This window comes from Rhinatrema bivittatum, chromosome 16 (genome assembly GCF_901001135.1).
Source record: "Rhinatrema bivittatum chromosome 16, aRhiBiv1.1, whole genome shotgun sequence".
NCBI classification, from domain to species: Eukaryota; Metazoa; Chordata; class Amphibia; order Gymnophiona; family Rhinatrematidae; genus Rhinatrema; species Rhinatrema bivittatum.
Window position 1 is genome coordinate 28,234,970 of NC_042630.1, and position 22,136 is coordinate 28,257,105.

General features: G+C 53.6%; 1 protein-coding gene across 2 annotated transcripts; it reads left to right on the forward strand.

The window, feature by feature from the left end:
* The first annotated feature begins 217 nt into the window (after positions 1 to 217).
* Positions 218 to 21,217, forward strand: RUSC1 (RUN and SH3 domain containing 1). 2 transcript variants are annotated; one of them, XM_029581078.1, is made up of 11 exons: positions 218 to 402; positions 2,727 to 4,979; positions 9,896 to 10,381; positions 13,782 to 13,880; positions 14,670 to 14,746; positions 14,871 to 15,045; positions 15,696 to 15,801; positions 16,107 to 16,153; positions 16,481 to 17,732; positions 18,034 to 18,150; positions 19,530 to 21,217. In XM_029581078.1, exons 2-11 carry the CDS (start codon positions 3,257 to 3,259, stop codon positions 19,696 to 19,698), a joined length of 4,251 nt encoding a protein of 1,416 aa, XP_029436938.1. In that variant the 5' UTR covers positions 218 to 402; positions 2,727 to 3,256; the 3' UTR covers positions 19,699 to 21,217. The 2 variants fall into 2 exon arrangements, with proteins under 2 accessions (XP_029436938.1, XP_029436939.1); XM_029581079.1 differs by lacking the exon at positions 9,896 to 10,381 and having other exon boundaries at positions 220 to 402; positions 19,530 to 21,212.
* Positions 21,218 to 22,136: the final 919 nt, after the last annotated feature.

Below are 22,136 nucleotides of genomic sequence, written 5' to 3' on the forward strand. Positions count from 1 at the left end.
ACAAAAAAAAAACCCCTATCAAAATTCTGATAAAGGGAAGGAAGATGGACAACTCTGGCCATGATGTTCTCTGAGCCCCCCCAGCTTTTCACCTCATAGAAAGGATCCCCTCTTCCACAGCCAGGAGGCTGGCACAGACAGTGTTAATTCTGGAGTGGCATTGTGGGCTGGGCAGCAGACATCCTCTTGCCAACCTGACTCCAGCCCTGGGTTTCTCCCGCCAAGCCCAGCACGGGCAGGGGCTGGGTCCAGGCTGGCTGTGCGAGGGTTAATGCTGGCTCTGGTGCCCTCCCCTCTGCAGCTTGTGAGCTGGGAGAGAGCTCGGCAGCAGGAGGAAAGGCTGCAGCCCATTGTCTGCGGGGAGATGCTGGAGGGAGCGGCGCAGGCACTGCCAGCCAGCAGGTAGGGCAATTCTTTCAGCTGGGCAGGAGAGAGAAGAGGGGAGCAATAATGTGGGTATCCCCCCCCCCCCCGCCCCCAGCCTTATCCACAACATCCCCGGGCTCTCCAGCGAGCGCTCGGTACAGTCTGGGGCAGGTTAACTCTAGGCGGTGATAGGGGTGGCGACGCGGGTGCTTCTGATCCCTCCCAGCGGGAGAGGACATGCCCTCCGCTTGATAAAAACAAAGTTTGCTCCCTGGCTGCCACATTATGTATTATAAATAATATTTCTATTCTGCATAATCCAGTGAAACTTGTTCTGGACGGATTACAATGGATGGCCTGCCCTTTGTGGTGGAGGTGACACTGCCTGGGGTCTCTCTGTCTCCTTATTCTGGGCTTTTTATACCCACCGGGTCCTGAGATCTTGGAGGGGGGGTGATTGGGGTGTAGTTGCGGGGGCGGGAGGGGTGGAGGGAAAGGAAGGCTGTGGAGTGAAGGATGGAAAGCCTGTCCTGGGGGGGGGTGACAAAGACAAAAAAAAGGGTTAATCCATTCTCCTTCCCAGAGAGTAGATGCTGTTAGTAGCAGCCAAAGGGAGGTTCGGGGAAGCAGGAAGCTCAGATGCAAGCAGCTCGGGCATTTCTTTAGCACCAATATAGCAAGGGCATTTGCTGCCTATAGCCGCTAACCCTCCCCTGTCCAGGGTGGGGTGTGGTCATTCTGGGCCCTGTCCCGGTGGCAGCGGAGTGAGCAGGGCAGATTTATAAAGCCAGTTTCTGCCCTCCCATCACCCCCTTAGATGGATTCAGTCTTGGATGCAAAGCGAAGGAGTCACCCCCGTTCTCGTCAGCAGGGCAGGGGTGTGTGTATGTGAGAGAGAGAGAGATAGAGAGAGCCCAGGCCTGAATGAGACCGATCTCTCCCCCTCCCCGGGGCATCCGCTGGGTGCTGCAGGCATCGACACTGCCCGCATTGCAGCGAGAAAGAGAACCGTCAAATCTCAGCACACGAGTGGCAGCCTTTCCAGAGGGGAGGGCACGGAGGATCCCTGTCAGTGCTGCCCCCCTCATAAGTGGGACACCCCCAGGTTCCTAACTCTCACCCTGCTGCCCATAGAGGCTTCACCTCTTCCTCTCACCTCAGAGCTTTTCACAAAAAAAAAAAAAAAAGGTATTTAAAAAATTAAACTTGGAAAACTACCACTTGAGAAAACATCTGGATTCTGGGCACCCCAGAATTTTTCCACTTCAGAATCAGAAACTGTATTTCTAGCAATGCTCAGTACTGCTGGGCGGAGGCACTACAGCGAGCAACATCTGGGAGGATGCGCTGGATTTTTCTTCTCTCACCCACCCAGACAGCTGTCAAAGATCCCCAACCGGTTCCTGCCGCACAAACCTCTCTCTGGCCTTGCGGAGCTGTTTTGGGGGCTGGGGCAGGAGTGTGTGATGGGAACCGCTCCTGTCAGCAGGTCTCTGGCCTGAATTATTAATCAGGGAAGAGTACAGGGGAGGGAGGGAGGGAGAGAGAGTGGAGAGCTGGGGGGAAGAGACTGATCAGAGAAAAGGGCTGAAAGAAGGAGGCGAACCAGGGGAAAGAGAAAAGACATGAAATCAGATAGGAGCGATGGGGGAAGAGAAGAGGACCTTCCCTGCAGACATGAATCCCCCATCCTTCAGGGCATAATAAGCCCAGCTTTAACCTTAATATTTCAGAACCAGAAGCCTGGTCAAAAGCCATTCTTCTGAAACAAAAGCTCATGGTGTCTGCCTGCCCCTCTGGAGGAGGCCGTCATCATCATCATCATCACAGGCTGCCTGCTCAGAGGCTTACTGCTGGGAATCCTAAATCCTCCCAACAACAGCACCCCTCCTCTCCCCAACACCCATGCACACAATTTGTCAGTACTCACTTCCCGTAGCCCCTTATTTGCTCCCCTGTTCTTTCCTGACTTTGTCCTGCCTCCTCCTCATCCTTTCCTGCTCTCTCTCTGCCAGCCTCACCCCCTTTATCTTGTGACCTGGCTGTGAAGTCCTGATCTGCTGTGCCAAAACTTGGGAGGGGGAAGGGTGTTCTAGCAAGAGTTGTGGGCTCCACATGTGGAAGGGCTTGGTTTTGGTTTTTTTGTTTGTTTATATGGACTGTCCATATGTCCTTAATAGGCAGTATTTGCATCACAGAAGAAATTCTGGGGCCTTCCCCTCCCCGGATGCCCGTATGACTGAGACCCAGAGCTTCCAGACTCATGTCTCAGTGCCTCAGAATGTATTTAGTTTGGGGTGGGGGGTGGGGCATGGATTTAAGAAGCAGGAACTGCAGACTTTCTCCTTAATGTGTTCCAGGTCCCAGAGCTCGTGGCACCGACCGGCTCCAAATCCAGTTCGGCTGAGCCCAGCAAACCCCAATCTAAACCCTGCATGAAAGTGGACAGAGACAGACAGCCCAAAACAAGAAATGCAAGAGAAACCATTTGCAGTCAACAGAACGTGGTTAACGAGCAGCAAGGGGCAGTCCCTGAAAATTCCGTCCTAACTGAGACATCCCATCACTGCAAAGTAATGAAGAACACCTCAATCATTAAAAAATAAAAATAAAAAAAAATCATCTGTAAGCAACCCATCATCACCACAGGAAAATCAGCCAATATCAGTGGGTCATAAATACAGAATGCAAATCAAACATCTGTGAGGGGTCCGAAATATACTAGCAGCAGAGGATCAGGGCTGACTGAAATATCACTATTCCTGCTTTCCACCTGGAAAGTGATTGCTCTGGATTACCACAACCAGAATTCCCCAGAACATCCCCATATCCAAGCCGGAGGAATTGTCGTGAGGTTGAGGAACGAGGCCGACGTCAACGAGCCGGCAACATGTTGTCCCCACAAAAAGGTATACTTTCCAACCTTAACCACATTCATCTTCAGCACGTTTCTCTGGGGATCCACCTTGCCCTCCGACCTGAGGTGCAGGAGGGCCCCATCACCAGGGCCCCTGGAGATGTGGAAGACCAGCCAGCAGGTTGCAGAGACTGCCAAGAGATGGGTTCTGTTACCCTAGAAGTGGATGCTAATTCCAACAACCCTTTCCTGCAGTGCAAGTGCTGTGAATCTCATCCACAGATGAAACTGGGTCCCGGGAACAGTCAGCAAATTGTGAAGGAGGTGCCGTGTGTTGCTGATGAAGATGCAGCTTCCCCATCAGACCCAGCCATAAGTCCTATTTCAGTCTCCTCTTTCTCCTCTTCCTCCATCAGCAGTTGTTCTGATTTCACCTTGGATGACACCCCAGTCTCTGTTTACTCCAAGAAGTTCCCCCTTGATGACTCTCAGACCTCCGAGGGTCAACCTGAAATTTTTCCTCTAGAGGACAACAGTACTGATGCCATCTTGCTTTCCAGCCAGTTGGAGCCTGTTAACCACTCATCTAATGGAGGATATTCTGTTTGTCTGAACCAAGATCAATGGCAGTCTGGTAGTTCAGGGCAGCAAGCCCAGGACACACTGGAGAATCTCTTCAGCGGGTCTGCAGAATTAGATCCTGGAACCACGTCAATGCGAGAAAATGTTCCAGAAATGCCAAAGGAACCAGCCACTAGCAGCAACTGGGAACAGCTGGACTCCAACCATAATGCCCTACCTACCCAAGCAGCCCAATACACAGCTCCCCAGGTTTCTGCAGTATCAGAACACTTGGAACCCAATCAGGACACCGTCATCCAGCCCAATTCCATTTTTGCTCCAAGTGCTTCTGAAGACCTTCTTCCAGTTGCTAGGGGAACAGCAAACCTTCTGAGTAGCAAAGAAAGAGTTGGGAGGCCTACCACACTACAAGCCCTTTTTAATGGCGCCGAGGAGCCAGGAGTGAAGGATCATAAATCTTTGCTTGGACATTTTGATGCAAGTAAGGAGCCAAGGGCCAGCAACGCCACCAAAAAGACCATCACTTCTTTCCATGAGCTGGCCCAGAGGAGGAAGAGGAGTGCTGCTGGACTGGCACCTCAACAAGCCAAGAAAGACAGGAGTGACTGGCTGATCATCTTCTCCCCCGATGCCGAGCTGCCCCCCGGCAATGGGTTCACCCTCTCCACCTGGGGCCAGCAGACCCAAGGATTCCAGCCCCAGCAGCCGGACCCGGCAGGCAGCCTGAGGGAAGTCACCACCTTTAAGGAGCTGAAATACAGACACAGTCTGAGCAAGCACGCCGGCCTACAGTACAAAATCAAGCCCGAAGAAGTGAACCGCCCAGGCCAGGCGCAGCACCAGCACCAGCAGCAGCAGCTGGGCGTTCTGGGGCCACACGTCGAATACAAGCTGGGAAGTCCTCTGGAAACCGAGGGGCTCCGGGCCCCCAGTGAAGCTCCACAACGCACTGCCCATTTGGCAGACGCAGCAAGAAGGAAGGTCTGCAAGTCAGGTCTGAAGCCCATCACCGAGGGCCTGCTGGGGGAAGCAGGAGGGGGGGTGGTGCCTGCCACAGGAGCCCTCCGGATGAAAGAGAGGACTGAGCCAGTGCCAGATTGGAGGCCCTTGGTGCCCAGTGCTGGTCCCTGGATGCGAGGAAAGGCAGACGGAGGGGACAAGCTGGGTATGGAAGGTAAGAAGCTCTAACCTCTCCCTGGTCCACTGTGCTTCCCTTTGGTGTGAAATGACTTTCAGAGAAGTTTCTGCCTGATGAGATGAGTTTTATTATTAAGAGCCAGATCTCAAATGGAAGGCTTGCATGAGATGGTAGGAAGTGTAAGAACCTTGCCAGAAGATCTGGTCTACAGGAAAATGAGATTTATTGGTCCCGTGTTCAGAGGTTTTGGTGGCAAATTAGCTGACTTTGAGCCGGACATACTGAAGAGGTTCCCCCCCATTTTGTGTCTTGGGAAAATCAGCTTTAGTCCTTCTGGCCCTTGGCCTTGGAGGGCAGAAAAGAGGGGAAGAGAGCAGGAAAGGAAAGCAGAGGGCAGTCTGAGGCGACATTAAAGGAACACAAACCCGGCCTTAAAAGCAAGAGGAAAGCAGAGCGCGGAGAGAACGAGGGGGGCAGCCGGCCTTCATCTCAGAGATGGGCACCTGAGGCAATAGAAAAATCATTCATTCCTGCGCACCTGACGGCCGAGCGCTGGGCCAGACCGATGACCCAAAGCTGAGGCTAACAGGAGGACCCGCGGCGCCGATGTCATAAGCAAACGGAATTCGGATGCTTGTGGAACTCACAGCCGGGTCTCAGCATTCTCAGCCCCCTGTGGACTTAAATATTCAGGAGATGCAGAGAGACAAGTGGGACCCTGGCACCAGCTAAGATCAGGTATCCAGCGGGGTGGGGGGGAAGGGGGGGGAGGGGAGGAAAGCAGGATGGGGGCAAGAACACAGCCAACAGCAGCCAGAAGTCCAGGAACCAGGGCCCTCTCAGGGTTCTGCTGATTGAGGTTTCCCCTCCCCCCCCACACCCCCCAAGTTGCCAGGGCCCCATGGACAGAGCCCGACAGACCTTATTGTGGGGGGCCTGGGCGAGGATGCTGTGATGGAACACAGGGATTTTTCTGGGGGCACGGTAAGGCCAGTGCTCGTCCTATCGGAGGATAGGACCTGGCTATTCAGTTAATAGCCAGGATGTGATAAAAATTCAAAACAAGTGCCTGCCTTCCCTGTCCATTGCCCCTTTGGGGGGGTGCCATTGTTGTTCGGGAACCAAACAGGTTTGTGGGTCCTCCTTCCAAGAGACGGCTGTACACACGCTTCTGGGGAATTACACTGCGCACCCAAATCAGCAGTGGCAGCAGCATTGGCCTGGCTCCGGGCCTGCTCTTCCGGTTCCCAGGACGCGGGAGGATGCCCTTTCCCGGTCCTCGGCCCGGACCCCGATAACGTCAGGTGTTTGAGGAGGAGAGGAGAGGGCAGAAGGAATGCCTGGGGTATTTAGGGCAGGGGCCCTCACATGAGGGGCGAGAAGGCACCGGTTGGCAGTTTCGCTGGTGCCAGTCAGCTGCCGCTCCGGGATCCCGGTGGAGCATGAGTCATTCTGATCGGTCTAAAGGAAACGGGCAAAAAAAACCCCAAACAAACATCCCCACCCCCTCCTCACATCAGCAATCCAAGATTAAATTAAACAGTGTCTAGGTAGGTGCCAATGCCACATACATCATCCTGCCAAATCTATCTTTACACTGCGCCAATGCTGGGGAGGGGTGCGGGGATGAGATAAGGGCGGGGCACAGAGAAGCCCAAGAAGGCAGCAGGGATGGAAGGGAGCAAAGCCGACCCTCTCGCTCCACGGATCCCGTTAGCCCTCCTCTACCTTCCTCCCGGTCTGCTTTCTGATCTGAGCCCCCCCCCCCCCCCCCCCCCCCGAGCGGGAGGGCGAGGATAAGCACTTCTCCTCTGTATATTCATGAACAGACTTTGATAGTGCTACGTCCACCTCGCACCTGCCTGGACAGAGGCAGGACAGCTGCAAGGTGCAGGGAAGGAAGCTTTACTGCTATGGGCAGATAGAGTCGGGGGGGGGGGGGGGAGAGGGAGAGAGGGAGGGTGCCTTTTAGTGTAGATAACGGAAATGCCCAGGAGAACAAAATTGACCGGCACAGGGCAGTGGGACGGTTATGTCAGGCGGCTGCCGTAGGGGAGGTGGCTGGTCATTTGGCTACACGCCAAGGATGACTCGGCTCCACGCCCCGACTAAGGACGCAGGATACGGCGCAGCCTCCTGCACTTGGTCAGGATGGTAAGAAGAAGGTAGGATTATAACCAGAGGCAGGCAGGGGCAATTGGGTCCTTATTTGCTGGCATCTCTCTGCCTTCCTTCTGTTTATGGTCAGAGATATAGACGTGAGCTGTGTTCTGTATGGCAGAGGGGAACCCAAGGGTACGGGGGGGCTGTATGAATCGCCTTGCTTTACAGATTTTTCCTGTTTAACATGGGCTCTCGGGTGCATGCGATAAATTGTTTTATTGAACTGAACGAATCCTGTCCCCAACCTCTGTAGAACCTAGAACAGAACCGGGAATCCCTTTCATGTTTTGTTTTGTTTTTTTGAGATGCCATCATTAATTCTTGCCTTTAAAACATTTGTGCCGAGGCTGCAGGAACGGGCAGGGAAATGTCCCCCAGCAGTGACCTTTGGAATGACCTCTGCCGTCCGGACATACGCAGGAGAGTCCTGCGGTATATACCGGGATGCGATCTGAGCCTCTACCCTCACTCTCTTTCTATAAAAACCTCCAAGGCCCTCAGATCTGCACCTGGCTGGGTCTGCGGTGGCTTTCTAATGGCACAGGCAGGGTCGCAGGGCAGGAGAAGTCTGAGCGCAATAGGCCGTACCCTGGCACTGCAGTCCCCACCGGGGAGAGACAGGCAGCCAGCAAACGAGCAGGGCGGGGGGGGGGGGGGGGGGGGGAGCCCTGGACTGCCTGAGCACCACAGATTGAGGCCCAGAAAACGTCTCCTTCCCTACTACTAAACAAGCCTATAGCACCACGAGGTATATGCAACACTGTACAAGCCCCCATAAGAGACAGTCCCTGCCCTGGGGAGCTTACAATCTAATCAAGATAGACTTCCCTAGTGCTCGCTCCCACTGTACCTGTCTATGACCCCTGGGGGGGAGGGGGGATCCTGTATGCGTCCCCCAGAGAGATGCTGCTCTTCCAGGCTCTGTAAGGACCTGTACAAGTTAAAGCTAACTTTGCTTGCGGGTAAAAGGAAAAAAATGAATTCCTTTGTCTTTGCTTCCAGGCTTCCAATCTGCTTCCTACTTATTGAAAAATCAGTTTTACTCACTTACAGCAATAACCTGCTGCAGCTGCCCCTTAAATACAGGGTAGCCCATGGAAAAGTAGCCCGCCTCCAACGCACTGGTATTGGAGGCGGGCTACTTTTCCATGGGGGCCACCCTGTATCATCTGGGCACTGCTGCAGCGGTGGCCGACAGGGCGGGACCTGACCAATGCAACATCACAGACAGGTCGACCACAGCCATTTGCAGAAAACCAATTTGATAAAACGCGTACAGCGTCTTGACCATAATTATAGTTCATGGCACATGAACAGCTGAATCTTTGACTTGGGGGAATCGCACACCTGCCCCATGCTGTGATGTTCCCGAGCGTGGCTTAATTTGAATTCGGTTTGGCGTTGTCTCTGTGAGAGGAGCGAACCCACAGGTGAGCCTTGCCAAGTTAGAGCAGAAGAGGATACCTTGGTTCCCTATCGTCCAGCAAGTACTGGAAGAGGAAAGGGAAGGGGGGGGGGGGGGGAAGAGCGGAAGAGGGGCTGGAAAGCAATCCTCTCTGGGGGGGGGGCATCCGTTGCGGAGAAGCTGATGTCAGTAGTCAGGGGGCTCTTGCTGGAAGGCCTGGAGGAGGTGGGAGGGGGGGTGGGGGGACTGGTAACAAGGACCACAGTGAGACCCTTGCAGTGGGGAGCGCTGAGGGAGGGCGGTGCCTGGTAGCGCGGGCCCAGAGCTCCACAACCTGCCAGACTGCAGCGTCCCTACAGCAGCAGCGTGCCAACAGAGCCAAAAGGGGGAAAGCACAGAGAGAGAGAGTGGGGGGAACACCAGGAGAGGGAAAGGAGAGAAGGGAGCCCAGAGAGGAGAGGGGGCAGAGGGTACAGGGGGTGGGGGGATACCAAGAAAAGAAAGAGGGAGGGCGATATACAGAGAGAAAAGGGGGCCTGAGGGGCGGGGGTGCATGGGGGGGGGGGGGGGGGGGTGTGTGACTACAGTGAATGGGCAGGAGAAAGAGGCAAGGACAGTCCAGACAGTCGGGACAGGGCAGTGGGGGAATGGAGGGAAAGGGAAGAAAGAGAGGCCCAGTCAAAGCCAACGCTCCCTCCTCCCAAGGTGTGACTAGGTGTGTGCACAACAAGTTTTTTTTAAACCCGACAAATTTTTGAGCGCCAGCACTGGCGCTGCATTTCTGTATATAGCGCAGAGAAAAATGTAAGTGAGCAACCATGTAAAGACCTGGGAGCGACGCTCCGAAATGTATGAGCAATCGCTCATGTCCCCTGAGCTTAGAGAGTACTGGGGTCCAAGTGTAAAACACCATGAAGCTTCCCTGGTACTACTCAGCCGTCCATCCCCAAGTACCTGTGGGTCTGAGCCCAGGGTCCGGCGAGGCCGCATCGCGGGGGACACCCCTGCTCCATTTCTGGGATTAGATCTCCCCCAGTGCATTCTGGGACTCGTGGGCCTGTTTCAGAGAGCACTGGGTGTAGTAGAACTACGAATGCTGAAACCCGGCCTGGGTGATGGCAAGGCCCGCACGAGTCATCACTGTGGCCGCTCTTGTGTTTCCAGGACTAACTCTTCTCTCCCATCTCTCTCCCCTTCCCTGCTTACCTTGTCCCCCAATACCCTCCCTCTCACTCCCCGCCTGGCTCTGTTCCCCCTCTGGTTTCCACGCCCTCCCCCCCCCCCCCCTCTCCCTCTTCTCTTCCCACCTCTTGCTTTTTCTGTCATTTCTTTCTTACCATGGTTTGCTATGGTTTTACACGATGCCCGTCTGTCCTCCCTTCAGCTGCAACTGCTTCTCTCCGCCCCAGGTCCCGAGTGCTGCCTTTCTCTCCCCTGCTCCTCCACCTCTCTGCAGACGGGAAGCCTGTTGTCTCTCAGGGGCCGGCTGTGGCCTTCCTTGCAGCCTCCTCCCACCCAAAGGCCTCAACCCTTGAGAAAGCCCGAAGTCCAGGGAGGGGTCCTGGCTGGCTCTCCCCTCCTGAGGAGCTGCTCCCTGCCCGGCTGTCCCCTGTTGGGGCCTATTCCCCACCGCACCGGGGTTTTTTACCGCTATTGCAGAGCCCGGACCTCTCCGTGCTGTTTTCCCCGCTCTTCCCGCGCTACAGACCTCCCACTGCTGTCTTCCTGCCAGCCTCCCCACCTCGGCTGCCGCCCGCACTTTCTCCTCCTCCACAGGTATCTAGCGCCCGCCTGGGCCCTGCATCTGAGCTGCCCTGGAGAGAGCTGAGCACTGGGGGCCCCCAGGAGAGCACCGGCCCAGCTGCCCCACGTAAGCCACTGCCAACGCTAACGCCCTCACACTCCTACAGACACACAAATACCACACACAGCCATGCTCCCTCACACCCCTAGAGATACACAAATAGTACAGGTAGCCAAGCTTCCTCACACCCCTAGATATACACAAATAGTACACATAGCCAAGCTTCCTCACACCCCTAGAGATACACAAATAGTACACATAGCCAAGCTTCCTCACACCCCTAGAGATACACAAATAGTACACATAGCCAGGCTCTCTCATATTCCTAGAGATACACAAATAGTATACATTGCCAGGCTCTCTCATACTCCGAGAGATACACAAATACCACACATAGCCAGGCTCTCTCATACTCCTAGAGATACACAAATACCACACCCAACCAGGCTCCCTCATACCCCTAGAGATACACAAATAGTACACATAGCCAAGCTTCCTCACACCCCTAGAGATACACAAATAGTATATACAACCAGGCTCCCTCATATCCATAGAGATATACAAATAGTACACATAGCCAGGCTCTCTCATATTCCTAAAGATACACAAATACCACACCCAGCCAGGCTCCCTCATACCCCTAGAGATACACAAATAGTAAGCATAGCCAAACTCTCTCATACTCCTAGAGATACACAAATACCACACATAGCCAGGCTCTCTCATATTCCTAGAGATACACAAATAGTACACATAGCCAGGCTCCCTCATACCCCTAGATATACACAAATACCACACACAGCTATGCTCCCTCATACCCCTAGATATACACAAATACCACACACAGCTATGCTCCCTCACACCCCTAGAGGTACATAAATAGTACATATAGCCAGGTTACCTCATACTCCTAGAGATATACAAATACCACACACAACACAGTCTTCCTCACACTCCTACAGACTCACAAATACACACACAGCCAGGCTCCCTCACACCCTAGAGATACACAAAGAGTACATAAGAATATATGATATGTCATACTGGGTCACACTAAGGGTCCATCAAGCCAAGCATCCTGTTTCCAACAGTGGTCAGTCCAAGTCACAAGTACCTGGCAAGTACCCAAACATTAAAAAGATCCCATCCTACTACTGCTGGTAAGAAGCAGTGGCTATTCCTTATTGATTAATAGCAGTTTATGGACTTCTCCTCTAGGTTTCCTAATACTCCTAGGATACACAGTTACCATACACAGCCAGGCTCCCTCACACCCCTAGAGATGTACAAATAGTACATACAGCCATGCTCCCTCACACCCCTAGAGATACACAAATACCACACACAGCTAGGCTTCCTCATACTCCTAGAGATGCCTCACAACCCTAGAGATGCACAAATACCACCCAGTCAGGCTTCCTCACACCCCTAGAGATACACAAATACCACACACAACCAGGCTCCCTCACACCCCTAGAGAATCACAAATACCACACACACAACTATGCTCCCTTACAACCTAGATATACACAAATACCACACACACAAAACCAGACTCCCTCACACTCCTAGAGATACACAAATACCACACACAACCAGGGTCCCTCACACCTCTAGGATACACAAATACCACACACACAACTATGCTCCCTTACAACCCAGAGATACACAAATAACACACACACAGCCATGCTCCCTCACATCCTAGAGATACACAAATGCTATTCACAGCCAGACTCCCTCACACCCCTAGAAATAACACAAATATTATACACAGTCATGTTCCCTGACACCTTATAGAAACACTGATGCCAACATTCAGATACACAAAGACACATACAGGTGTACCAGCATTACACAGACACAAAACAATGCATCAGATGAGCTGAGAAATTTGTAACTTAAAGCAGAGGCCAGACACAGTGAGCTGGCAGGACAGAAAACTACAGACCTAGGGATTCAGTCATTGCTTAGCTAACAGGGCAGTGTACATAGCACTGCACCATATTACCTCCCAGTCATTATTGCAGGGTCCCCTTCTTAAAGAGATAGGAGTCTAAATATGAAGATCACCTCTTCTAGCTCAGGGAGTTCACAACGTTGGTCCTCCAATGTCAGAAAGGGGTCTGCTTTGCAGGACATCCACAATGAATATGCGTGAGTTATATTTACATGCATTGCCTCCATGGTTTGCAAATATATCACAAGCACATTCATTGTAGTTGTCATGAAAACCAGATGGGTTGAAGCATTCCAGGATTGGAGTTGCCCACTTCTACTATAGGTGCTGCCAGCTGAGAGAGACAGGAAATCAATCTCTGTCTCTCCATGACCTCGGGGCCTCACTTTCTCTCTCCTCCCTCTCTCACTGCTGGCTTTATCATTCCTGTGAGGGGTTGGGAGGTTGCCAGAGTCAGGAACTACAACTCCCTGCATGCACTGTGGTAAAACCAATACTGACTCAGCCTGTCCCTCCTATTCTCTCACTAACCCGCCTCCTAGGGAGCTCACTCCCTATTGGCTGCTGCTCTCCCACGTGACCATTTCTTCCAGTGCTCTGGGGCTGTGCAGTAGGTGAGTGCCCGGAGCAGCCACTCTCACTTACTTTCTCTGTCTGTGTGTCTGTCTCCCTCTCTCCCCCAGGGCAGGGATCTGAACCCCCCTGGACTGCCCAGAGCTCTTCGCCCAGTGCAGACCAGTTGCGTCAGTCCTGGCTCACTTTTTACCACTTACTTCCCTCTTGCTTTGCATCCTGGGACTTGTAGTCCTGCCTTTTCTCATCTTACCTGGGAGCCTAAGGGACAGATTTTCATCCTGGCAGAGACCCCACCAGGTTTCCGGACCCAGTGTTTTTAAGCGTACATCTGTTTTTCTCCAGGATTTAATTCTCTTTAACTCCTAGAAGAGAATAATCGCAGAAAAAAAATTATGAACAAAAAGCACTGAGAGCCCCGCCTTGGATCTTCCTGCACATTTCCCCTTTCAGAATAGATTGTCCTCTGTTTTTTTTCCCCTCCATTTTCAGAAGTTACAAGAAAATATATCTTCAGATAAAGATGAGACTTCAAAATTGACTGGCAGGGGTTTGCTTGCCCCCCCCCCCTTTAAACGCTGGTCCAGTAGCCCCTGGTGCAGTGCCAGGGGCTAAGCATTGACCCTGAAACGTGGAGCTGACTGGCATGGAGTCACGCTGCCAGCAGGATCCCCGAATTAATGCTCTAGTGCTGCTGCAGAATTGGAGTTCCTGAGTGTTGATATCAGGGTAGCGATATGGGGGGGGGGGGGAGGGAATGGGAGATGAAAAATTACAGTGCCTACCAGGAGAGACTTTAGAAGTGCTTATATTATAAGAGCTCCTCTGAACATCCAACTGTGGTGTCAGATGCTTGTGGCCCTCCTTCCTCCTGAGGGACCTGTCCCCCTCCCTTTTGCCTACAGAGGAACTGACCTGCTCTTTCCTTTGCAGCCAGACGCAGCCTCTCCTTACCTGGTGCCCCGGGGACACGCCTGCTGTGGATGGCAGACAGGGATGGCAGGTCTGCACAGATGTTAGAGCACAAGAAAGGTACAGAGCACCCCCCAGGGACCGGGGGTGGGAGTGGGAGAGAAAGGAAGCAGGGAGGGTCATGGGCTGGATGGAGAGAAGCGGGAAGAGTGGATGGAGGGAGGGAACGTGATGAGAGAAAAGAAAGAAGAAAGCATTCAGGATAAAAGCTGTGAGACAGGATTCACAGATTATTGGGGGGGTGGGGGGTCCTGGTCCCTTCAGGAGGTGGGAGCACGTACAGCGTGTCAAATCCACCTCCACTAGTCCAACATCACTGCGTTATTGTGGAGTGAAAGTGGCGCATGAAGCTCGGGATGTGGCACCACACGGACATGGGGGGGGGGGGGGGGGGGGCTGCCTACAAGTCCCTCTGTAGAACCCTTACCCCTTGCTGTGCCCTGCATACGTCCTGTCCCCAGTGGTGCCAGGGATCCTAAAAATCCCTTTCCCATGTTTTTCTTTTGGGAAGATTTCTGTGGTAACTATGCAAGCTGTCATTGCTCTGGCAACGTTACCCTTACCCCCCTCCATCACACCTTTCAGCCCGGCAGAGGAAGATTTCCCTAGCAAAGCACTCGAGACTTCACCAGGGAGACAGGAAGGAAGAGTGTGTGTCCCCCCCCCACTGGTGACAGATCGGGAGGGGAGCAGGGGGCTGCACAGGGGACCGGGCGAGCTCTTTCGCTGGTGATGATTGTGGAGTACGAGTTCCTGACTTTTCGGACACCGCTGCTCCCTGGAATCTGGCTGCCGTGTACCAGGGTTATCGAAGGTAGAGAACCTGATTTGTCCTTCTTCTCTGTACAGGTCTGCTGCTTGCAGTCAGCTTCTCCGTGGATAGAATTATCTCCCACTTCAGCACCACCAGAAACCTCGTGCAGAAGGTAGGATTATTTGGGGGGGGGATAGAGGGACTGGGCCTGTAGTTCTTGTAAAGGTGGGTGGGTGTCCCTGCCATTAAAGCCCCTGACTGTAGGTCCTCCTCCCACCCCTCTCTGCCACCTCTAGGCTCAGCTGGGAGACAGCAGGCTGACCCCAGAAGTGGGCCACCTGCTGCTGAACACCCTCTGCCCAGCTCTCTATACCCTGGTGGGAGATGGGCTGAAACCCTTCCGGAGCGATGTGATCGTGGGGCGCAGGAAGATGAACCCGTGGAGTGTGGTGGAGGCCTCCGTCAAGCTAGGTAAGTCATGGCTTGTGGCCAGGAATGAATTGTGCGGGGAGCTTAGCGGAGGGGGAAGGCAACGCAGTGCAAACGTCAATCTGTGCAAGCAAATGGAGGACATTGGGTCTCTGGGTGCAAGGGCTCCCTCCAAGCTTGGAGGCCTCATGGCCACAAACACAGTTTGAGCTGCCCCTGTGTTTGGGGAATCATTCTTGGGAGGTGGGAAGGGAAGGCAAACCCTGGCCCAGGGAGCATCATCCCTCAGAAATTCTTTCCTGACCCAGAGAAGGTGCCCATGGGAAGCTCGCTCACCTTGGAGAACTCAGCCCCAACTTTTCATTGGAAGAATGGCTCTGGTTAGTAGCAGGCCCCGTAACTCAATCTCCCTTAGCCTGGGTAATGCATTTCCTCTGTCTGAGAGTAAACCTTGACCCTTTTAACCTTAACAAGAGCATCCCCTCCCCCTCTGCCCTCACGCCAAGATCCGTCAGCCCCTCTGCTGCTGGCTATTGCACTTATCCCTCCTGCCCTCTGTTTGCCCCCCCCGCGGGACTCTGAGCTCAGTCCCCAGATTCCCCTGTAACAAGCCCTCCAGCGGATTTAGAAAGTTTAAGCTGCCCTCACAGGGATCCAGTAACAAGCTCTCGTTCTCCCCGCTGCCGTTCAAGGTCCGTCTACGCGATGCCTACATGACTTGTACTGCAAGATCTGCAGCCTGTCCCAGCTCAGCAGCAGTAAGAATAAATTCAACGCCTTCCTCTTCGGCCTGCTGAAGTAAGTGGCGATGGGACGGTAACGACTTGTCCTTGGGGGCCGTGTTCCAGAAGGTGGAAAACCCAGGATGTTCCTGGCTCCTTTCATAGCGGAAGGAGCAGCATGGGCCACCCCCTCACAAGCCAAAAAAAGCCTGAGGGTGGGAGGAGGCCACAAGTGGCCATGAAGACCCATAAACCAACTGGGGAATATTAGGGTGGGCTGGGCTGTGAAGACGGTGCTCGGAGGGAGAGGGTTGCAGCTCCCTTTGGAGGGGTATTAACCTTGGCCGGTCTTTTATAGCCTGTTTTCTGTCTTGACTCTAGCATCAAGCAGCTGGAGTTCTGGATTTCCCACCTACAGAAGAGCTCAGGTAATGCATGCAATATTTCACCAGCGTTCTCTGGCGGCCCTGTGGGCTGAGCTGGCGACCTACTGCCATGGCTACGACTCAGGGACGCAGACTCGCAAGCCCACTGCAGGTGACCGATGCAATGGCTAATCTCGAAACTGATTTGGCCACCCGTTTGGTTGGGGGTTTTTAAAAAATTTTTTTATTATTATTATTGGTAGGTGGCTACAGAGGGCTTCGGTCTCCTTCCCCTCCCCCCTCCAGTGCCTTCATAAGCCACTGAAAAGGTCTTTCTGCTCGGCTCGCCGTTTTCTGACCATGCACACTCTCTCTCTCTGTGCTCCGCAGGCCTGATCTCGGTGCTCTACCTGCCTGATGGGTTCCTGGCGCTGAGGGAAGCCATCTTCCAGCACCTCTTTGAAGAACTGCTTCTCCTTCTCCAGCCCCTCTCTGTCCTCTCCTTTCACCTGGACCTGCTATTTGAGCATCACCACCTGCACGTTGATGTCGGGCACCTTTCCTGTACTCTGGGCACCTTGCCCTGCCAAGTGCAGTTCCCTGTTGTCACCCCTGGGCTCAGTGGAGACAGAAGCCAGAGCCAGCAAGAGGAGAATAGCCTGCAAGCCATCACCAAAGACCAGAGCAGGCAGCTGGGTGGTGGCCAGGAAGGCAGCACGGTGGGGGATGACGAGTCTGGGGACGCAGCCAACTCGGGCCCAGTCTGCGAAGAAAAGCCCAGAGAGCCACTGCTAGCCCAGCTCCTCCCCAGCCACCAGAGCAACAGGTCGCTGCAGCAAACCTGCAGGCGGGTCCAGCAGTGGGGTGATAAGCTTGCTCACACTTTGTCGGGGAATGAAGCCCGTCCAGACGAGCCAGCCCAGGACCCTGTGACGCAGCAGAACACGGGACTGGTTCATGCCAGTGGGCCTGCAAGCTGGTGGGGCCAACTAAGTCAGGCATCCCGCATCTACTCTTCCAACAAGGAGAACTTCCGCCTTGGCAGGTGGACAAAGCTACGTCGGGCAACAGATCCCAGTGCAGATCCCGGCACCAGTCTGCATGGCCAAGAGGCTAGTAAAGAACTGTCAGAGGAAAGAGGAGCAGGGGAAGCACAAAGCAGAGAGCCAGAGGCTGGAAAGAGCATTTCTGGGAGACCAGAGGAGAGCCCAGACTTATTCCCTGAGAACCTGGGACAGGAGTCGCACGCTCAGCACGACAACCGTGTCCATCGGTCGACAGGTGAAACAGCAGCAGCTGGACACACAGATCCTTCCATGAATGCTTTCACCAGCGGGGCCCAGAGGTCGCACAGTGAAGGGAGCCCTGGAACCAAGACCCAGAGGTCGCACGACGAAGGGAGCCCCAGAACTGAGGCCCGGAGGTCGCACGACGAAGGGAGCCCCAGAACTGAGGCCCAGAGGTCGCACGACGAAGGGAACCATGGGACTGCGCCTCGGGATCCACAGAATGAGATCCACAAGACAGAGTGCAGCCCCGCAGAACCGGACTCCTCCAGCGGCGGGAAGGGACTCTGGCTGGGGCGCCTCTTTGGGGCTCACTGTTCACCTACAGACGCAGAGACAAATGCTCTGAAATCAAGGTAAGAGGCTGAGATGCCGAGGTCTCTAACACCCACACATCTCACTTTCCGTGGGAATCTCTGTCACTAAGTAAGCGACTGGAGATGCAGAACTTGGATCTGGCCGTCTCTGGCTGTCATGGTCTCTGTTGGTCTGTCTGTCTGTCCTTTTCCTGATAGGACTGTCTCTATAGATGGTCGATGTGGCACAGGGAAAGGAGAGGAAGGAGTGCTATTAATGCAAATATCACCATTAAGTTTATATCCTGTCGCAGGCGAGCAGGACTGTCTCTGACATCTCTTGTCTTCTGTCTCTCTACAGGAGGCCCTCCCGGTGGCTGGCTCCCAGTCTGAGTGTCCTAGATTTAGTCAGGAAAGCTGTTCCCCCTGAGAAAGCTCCAGAGAAACCCCCAGCAGAGGACAGCCTGAGACCACAAAGGTAAATTATGTTTAAGAAGTAACAGATGATGAGACTGAGTCTCTCCCTGCAGGGCATTGAGAGCGCTCTGGGACTAAGACAGCAGGTGATGAGACTGTCTCTCTCCCCGCTGGGCAGAGAGCGCTCTGTGACAGAGACAGCAGGTGATGAGACTGTCTCTCTTCCCAGCTGGGCAGAGAGCGCTCTGTGACAGAGACAGCAGGTGATGAGACTGTCTCTCTCCCCGCTGGGCAGAGAGCGCTCTGTGACAGAGACAGCAGGTGATGAGACTGTCTCTCTTCCCAGCTGGGCAGAGAGCGCTCTGTGACAGAGACAGCAGGTGATGAGACTGTCTCTCTTCCCAGCTGGGCAGAGAGCGCTCTGTGACAGAGACAGCAGGTGATGAGACTGAGTCTCTCCCTGCAGGGCATTGAGAGCGCTCTGGGACTAAGACAGCAGGTGATGAGACTGTCTCTCTCCCCGCTGGGCAGAGAGCGCTCTGTGACAGAGACAGCAGGTGATGAGACTGTCTCTCTTCCCAGCTGGGCAGAGAGCGCTCTGTGACAGAGACAGCAGGTGATGAGACTGTCTCTCTCCCCGCTGGGCAGAGAGCGCTCTGTGACAGAGACAGCAGGTGATGAGACTGTCTCTCTTCCCAGCTGGGCAGAGAGCGCTCTGTGACAGAGACAGCAGGTGATGAGACTGTCTCTCTCCCCAGCTGGGCAGAGAGCGCTCTGTGACAGAGACAGCAGATGATGAGACTGTCTCTCTCCCCAGCTGGGCAGAGAGCGCTCTGTGACAGAGACAGCAGATGATGAGACTGTCTCTCTCCCCAGCTGGGCAGAGAGCGCTCTGTGACAGAGACAGCAGGTGATGAGACTGTCTCTCTCCCCAGCTGGGCAGAGAGCGCTCTGTGACACAGACAGCAGGTGATGAGACTTCACAGGGCAGCAGAGATGGATTTAGGAGTTTGCTGCCCCTAAGCACTTTTGGTGCTGTCCCTCAACCACCTCCTGTAAGGGTCTGTTACAGGGTAGCAGAGGGCTGTTCTCTGGTGAATGAGCTTTAGCAGAGCTGCCCCTACTTGTCTCCTGCCCTAGGCACAGGTACAATGGGTGCCTATTGACAAATGCAGGGCAGTGAGAGAGTGCTTTGTGACAGAGACAGCATGTGATATAGTTTCCCGTTCTCGCTGCAGGTGATGAGAGAGTCTCACTACCCGGCAGGGAGAGATACAGCTGTGACAGTAGGTGATACGATTGTCCCTTTCTCGCTGGAGGGCAGTGAGAGCGCTCTGTAGGCAGAGACAACAGGTGGTATATGAAGGTCTCTTTCTTGCTGCAGGGCAGCGAGAGCGCTCTGTGACTGTAGGTGATATGTGTGTCCCTTTCTCCCTGCAGGGCGGTGAGAGCGTTGTGCGATCACTCTGGCTCCGAGCAGGCCCACTTGAGTTTTCGAAAAGGCGAAGTCTTACAGGTGCTCTCGACGGTGGACGAGGACTGGATCCGCTGTTGGAATGGAAGCAGCACTGGACTGGTGCCCGTGGGCTACACCTCCCTGATTTTGTGACTCCGGAGGAATAAACTGGAATGTTTTCCTGTGCATGACTGCTGTGATTCCCCAGAGGAGGGGCACTGGCTCAAAGGGGCTTTTAACGTGGTCTTTTTCTAGGAAACACCAGGCCACATGGGGGGCCATGAATACTCTTGAACGGGCTGCAGAAAGTGGCTCCTGTTATGTGACAAGCGCTGGAGATCAGCTTCCTGCTGAAAGTGCCCTGCCCCTGCTGGGAGTGAGCAGCACTACCTTTCTCAGGGCTGGAACAATTACTCCTCCCTGGAGGACACATCCGACTCCCCAATGCAAAGGATCATTTCTCCTCTCCTCTCCCCTGGACTCTGGTTCTCTCCTGCTGCCCTGAGCCGAGCCCCGCCCCGCACATGGTCCGAAGAAAATCCGGCTTCTTCCTGGCAATCTATGGTAAAGAGACGCTGTGTGCCCAGTAGGATGACAATAATATAATGAGCCAGAAACGTACAGGGAATGGGCCTGTGCAAGTGACTCAAACAGCAGGGTCCCGGGCTAGGAATGCTTACAAGTCTCATTCTCATTATTAACCCCAAAGGAAAGGGAGGGTTCTAGGTAAGGTAAATTCAGACAGGGGCTCAGGGCAAGGTGGGACTAGAGCGGAGCCCCTGCCTCTCCTCCCCTTCAGGCATTGGCCTCCAGGTGTTTACCATGGAGTAATTCAAATCACTGCTGAAGATAGGCTGAAGCTAAACCCAAGGTCAAGTCCTTCTACCTGACCCTTCTGCTAAGAAAACTGCTGCCTCCTGCATGCCACCGTCCAGCCAGAGAAAGCCCAGTCCACGGCTAGGGCACAGATCAAACCGAAACGGAGGAGAGTGACCGCCCCCTCCCTCTCTCCATGGCTTCCGCTCAACAGCTGCTCCCCCTCTTTCCCTCACTCCCAGAGCCTTCCACCTCCCTCTGCCTGAAGATCCGGTCCAGGTCTTCTCACTGGCAGCAGCTCCAAACCGTCTTCAGCTTAAGGTGGCACGCTGAACGCCCAAGGGGCTAATATTTAAACAGGTTGTTCCTCTTCAGTATCCATGAGGGAACAGAGGTGCCCGAGCACAGCCTCCCCTTCACCACAGAGGGCATAGGAGGAAGAAATAAGTTAAAGGCATAATTACTAGTAAACTGACATGATACAAAGAATTAAAGATTGTGTGGGAAAAAAACCTGTCTGGAGTGTATGAACTGGGGGCAGAAGCCATGGCAGTAAGGGGAGAGGTAAGAGGGGAAGGTACCTCCCCTGTACTCACCCCTCTTTGTAAATGGCTGTGATACACTGCTCCATGACTTCCCCGGGTGGTAAAACTGTGCTGAATTTCAGGACATAGTTTAATGCACACACTAAAAGGACTTACTTTCTGCTGTACTAAGCTAAAAGGTACGCTAATACAGTGAAAGTTAAAAAAAAAAATTAAATTTGAAGAAAAACCCAAAACCATGCAGAAAGAAAATGCTTAGTGCGCATAAATACATCCTTTCTATGCACAAATGAAGTCCTGGCACCGGAAGTACAGCTTCTGCCCATATTTTGACATGAGCACTGGCTCTGCCTCAAGCTAGCAGTTAAGTTTCTATCACGAAGAAAACAGGAGGTAAAGCCAGCGCGCCTCTGCATTGGGGATGATAGCTAAGAAAACACGAGGTAAAGCCAGCGCCTCTCTGCATTCGGGGTGATAGCTAAGAAAACACGAGGTAAAGCCAGCGCATATCTGCATTGGGGGTGATAGCTAAGAAAACACGAGGTAAAGCCAGCGCCTCTCTGCATTCAGGGTGATAGCTAAGAAAACACGAGGTAAAGCCAGCGTCTCTCTGCATTGGGGGTGATAGCTAAGAAAACACGAGGTAAAGCCAGCGCCTCTCTGCATTGGGATGTGATAGCTAAGAAAACACGAGGTAAAGCCAGCGTCTCTCTGCATTGGGGGTGATAGCTAAGAAAACACGAGGTAAAGCCAGCGCCTCTCTGCATTGGGGGTGATAGCTAAGAAAACACGAGGTAAAGCCAGCGCCTCTCTGCATTGGGGGTGATAGCTAAGAAAACACGAGGTAAAGCCAACGCCTCTCTGCATTGGGGGTGATAGCTAAGAAAACACGAGGTAAAGCCAGCGCCTCTCTGCATTGGGATGTGATAGCTAAGAGAACACGAGGTAAAGCCAGCGCCTCTCTGCATTGGGATGTGATAGCTAAGAAAACACGAGGTAAAGCCAGCGCCTCTCTGCATTGGGGGTGATAGCTACGAAAATGCAAGGTAAAGCAAATGTTGCTTACCTGTAACAGGTGTTCTCACAGGACAGCAGGATGTTAGTTCTCACATATGGGTGACATCACAGGATGGAGCCCAATCACGGAACACTTCTGTCAAAGTTTCCAGAACTTTGACTGGCCCATACTGGGCCCAGCATGGCACTAACCCTGCAGCCAGCAGGGGTCCC

What these genes read in the sequence shown, in the direction of transcription:
- RUSC1 (XM_029581078.1), top strand. Translation starts at nt 3,257, where the DNA reads ATGTTGTCCCCACAAAAAGGTATACTTTCCAACCTTAACCACATTCAT. An exon ending in GGACAAGCTGGGTATGGAAG is followed by an intron (nt 4,980 to 9,895) that starts GTAAGAAGCTCT and finishes TCCTCCCTTCAG; the next exon opens with CTGCAACTGCTTCTCTCCGC. An exon ending in ACAAATGCTCTGAAATCAAG is followed by an intron (nt 17,733 to 18,033) that starts GTAAGAGGCTGA and finishes GTCTCTCTACAG; the next exon opens with GAGGCCCTCCCGGTGGCTGG.